Source organism: Apaloderma vittatum, unplaced genomic scaffold, assembly GCF_000703405.1.
Source record: "Apaloderma vittatum isolate BGI_N311 unplaced genomic scaffold, ASM70340v1 scaffold40531, whole genome shotgun sequence".
Taxonomy (NCBI): domain Eukaryota; kingdom Metazoa; phylum Chordata; class Aves; order Trogoniformes; family Trogonidae; genus Apaloderma; species Apaloderma vittatum.
Genome location: NW_009699157.1, coordinates 1 through 2929, shown reverse-complemented (window position 1 = coordinate 2929; position 2929 = coordinate 1). Strand labels below are relative to the sequence as shown.

At 44.7% G+C, this 2929-nt stretch overlaps 1 protein-coding gene across 1 annotated transcript; it reads right to left on the bottom strand.

Annotated features, from left to right (window-relative positions):
• Nucleotides 1-254: 254 nt before the first annotated feature.
• HOXD10 (homeobox D10) lies at nt 255-2812 on the bottom strand. The gene is made up of 2 exons (XM_009878260.1): nt 2071-2812; nt 255-683 (listed from the first exon to the last, which is right to left on the bottom strand). Exons 1-2 carry the CDS (start codon nt 2810-2812, stop codon nt 406-408), a joined length of 1020 nt encoding a protein of 339 aa, XP_009876562.1. The 3' UTR covers nt 255-405.
• Nucleotides 2813-2929: the final 117 nt, after the last annotated feature.

Genomic DNA, 2929 nt, shown 5'->3' with positions numbered 1-2929 from the left:
TTTTTTTTTCTCAAAGTATTGAATGTACTCAAAATGTTATGGCCCGTGTAACAGCCCCACATAAATACCATTTTGTTAGTAAAAACATGAAAAAGTCACATTGCTTGGATGTTCGACAATTCCAATAAGTTAAGACCAAATGATAATATTCAATAATAGTTACCCTGCATGACGATGAGAACAAAAATAAATTACACGTGCTAGGTTTTATATATACTCATCATAGTAATACATATTCACTTGCAGCGCTAAAAGAAGGACGAAGAGTCACATTCTATCAGAAAAAAAACCAAAATAAAACAAAACAAAACTGGAAAATGCCAGGTTTTGCCAGAGTCTCTCCTGCCTTTAGCAAGTGGCGGTGCTGTGCCCATTCCTCACTGGTGCCCCCCCCGGGGTTAGGGTTTAAGAGAAGGTCAGATTAGCGGTCAGTTCCCGGATTCGGTTCTCCCTGCTCATCTTCTTGAGCTTCATTCTGCGGTTTTGAAACCAAATCTTGACCTGCCTGTCAGTGAGGTTTACACTCTTACTGATCTCTAGACGGCGCTCTCGAGTGAGATACATATTGAATAAGAACTCTTTCTCTAATTCCAGTGTTTGGTGTTTAGTATAAGGACACCTCTTCTTTCTGCCACTCTTTGCAGTTAGCCAATTGCTTGTTGGAGTATCAGACTTGATTTCCTCTATCAAAATCAAAGAAGGAGAAAAAAAAAATAAAAAATACCTCAGGCTGTTAGAGTGTACCCTTGGCCATGACCCCTCCTCTGCAGTATCTGGCGGATATACTGGATATGGGCATTAAACACAGCTCGGGTGAGGTGTGGGCACAGAGAGCGGACCTGCTACCAGGCTAGGCTCGCCCGTCCCCACCACAGCACCCTTGCGTTGCGGCTGCCTGCACCCCTGCCAGAAAAGGGCTCTCAAGTTTTCCGCTGGCGTTTAGCATTTCAACAGTATTTAAGCTGCCATCAGCCCCACGGCCACATTTTTACGGGTTTTGCCTCGCCATGGCCGCCTCAGGCTCCCACGACACTTGCTACTAAAATATCCCAATTACAAAGTACCCTCGCACTGTATTTGGAAGCAGCCATCCCCCCAGCCACCAGCTGAATTACACAAGCACACCTAGGAACAGACATGGACGTTTTCCCAGTCAAAAAGATACGGAAGAAATTAACACACTCTGCCTGGAATTTTTTTTCATTTTCTTTTGAGATTACTTTTCCCCGCCAGAAAGAAAACTGCCCCACATCAGCCCAAACCTAGGCTATTAGATATAATTCAGTTAAAGAGAATCTCCATGTACACATAGGTTAAAAATCGACCTAGAGGTTGCAAAGTACATTTTGATACGGGAAAATTTTCCCTTTTGGGATTCTTTGATACACGCCATTCGAAAGGAAGGCTTCAGTACACTTTCAAAGGATAAATAAAATAACCACCATCTTTAGCTTTCACACGCATTTCAAAATACTGATGTACTTTTGTAGACCGATCCAAGGTTATCTAAAGCACCACATTGAAATACTTCACCTTTGTATTAGGAAGATAGCAGACTGCTGCTTTCATTGTGCATTTGTTTCCAACTTTACCCAGTCTGGTAGCACCTATTCCTCACCTATTTTAATAGGATCGTAATTAACTTTAAATGCAATCAAAGCGCAGCAAGGCTCAGTGGAAAAAAAAAAAAAGAAAAGAAAAAAATACCCCAGCGAAATATTACGAGAAAAAAGTTGAGCTGGTCGTATTTTACAACCTCCAGATCTGCTTTTTTAGAGATATGGGGCTGCCTTTGGCTGCTGCAGCGCATTAAGGAGCACACGGCTCTATTCCCCGCATCGCAGAAGCGGTCTGCATGGACCAGAGAGGCAGATTTCTACAGAAAATCTCTGGACCCTTTCGTGTGACATTTTTGCCTGCCCAAATCTTCAGAGACACAGCACCTGCAGCCCGACACTCCTTAGCATTAAATGTGATGGCTGTGATGCTCGTTAGTATATTCGAGCGTGCTTTATGGTGCTAGCGTGTTGGAGTTACACCACGGTACGGCTTAAACTCGATAATACAGACCTTTACTCTCCTTCTCCTGGACTTCTGGGCTGGACACGGAGCCTTCGGGCAGGCAGCTCCGCTCGTCTTGCAACGTGGACTTGGGCTCGGGACTTTCCACTTGAGAGACTTTAGCGGTGCTGTCTTGGTTGTTCGGGTTTTCATTCATTTTCTTTTCCAGCTGAAGTTGAGCAGATATCTGCGGTTTGGAGCTGCCGCGAGGGTTTAACTGTAACATTACAGTTGAACTCGTTTCAGGGCTATTATTGTACTCTTGGGTTTTCCCAGTGGCGTAGGTCTGGCTCAGTCTAAAATATCCTGGGACGGGAACCTCGGGGTTCTCAATGGGGCATGATTCAGACACCAGCCTCTGGTAGGAAGGGACGTCTGCAGAAATGAGTTTGGATCTCTTATCGGAATACATGCAGCAATTGCTTTCTTCTTTAATATTTGTAGTGAAGGAACAAGTGGGGACCTGCTGTGTAACAGGTTGCTCTATTCGACAAGATCTGTTCGGGTCTGTCCAAGTGTCTACTTGAGGTATATAAGGATGTACATTCATACCCATATTTTGGTGATTAACTTCTCTCTTAGCCAGAGACGGAAGGAGTCCACAGGTTTGCATCCCATACGTCCCAATGTCTGTGCTAGGTGGCATATACATGCTGGCGCTGTTGGAGTAGAAACTGTCACTCCTGCACGCACTGATGAGAGAATCTACTAAAAAAGTATTAGCGGCAGGAGAGCTGTTGGGAAAGGACATTTTGGGGCGGAATTTGAGGAAGAGAGATTGTGTCCTTTGTAGGCTGACATCTCTAGGAAAACATTCCCGGTGTAATTGCGGATGCCTCCGCGCGACCACATGACAGCCGGGCCAATG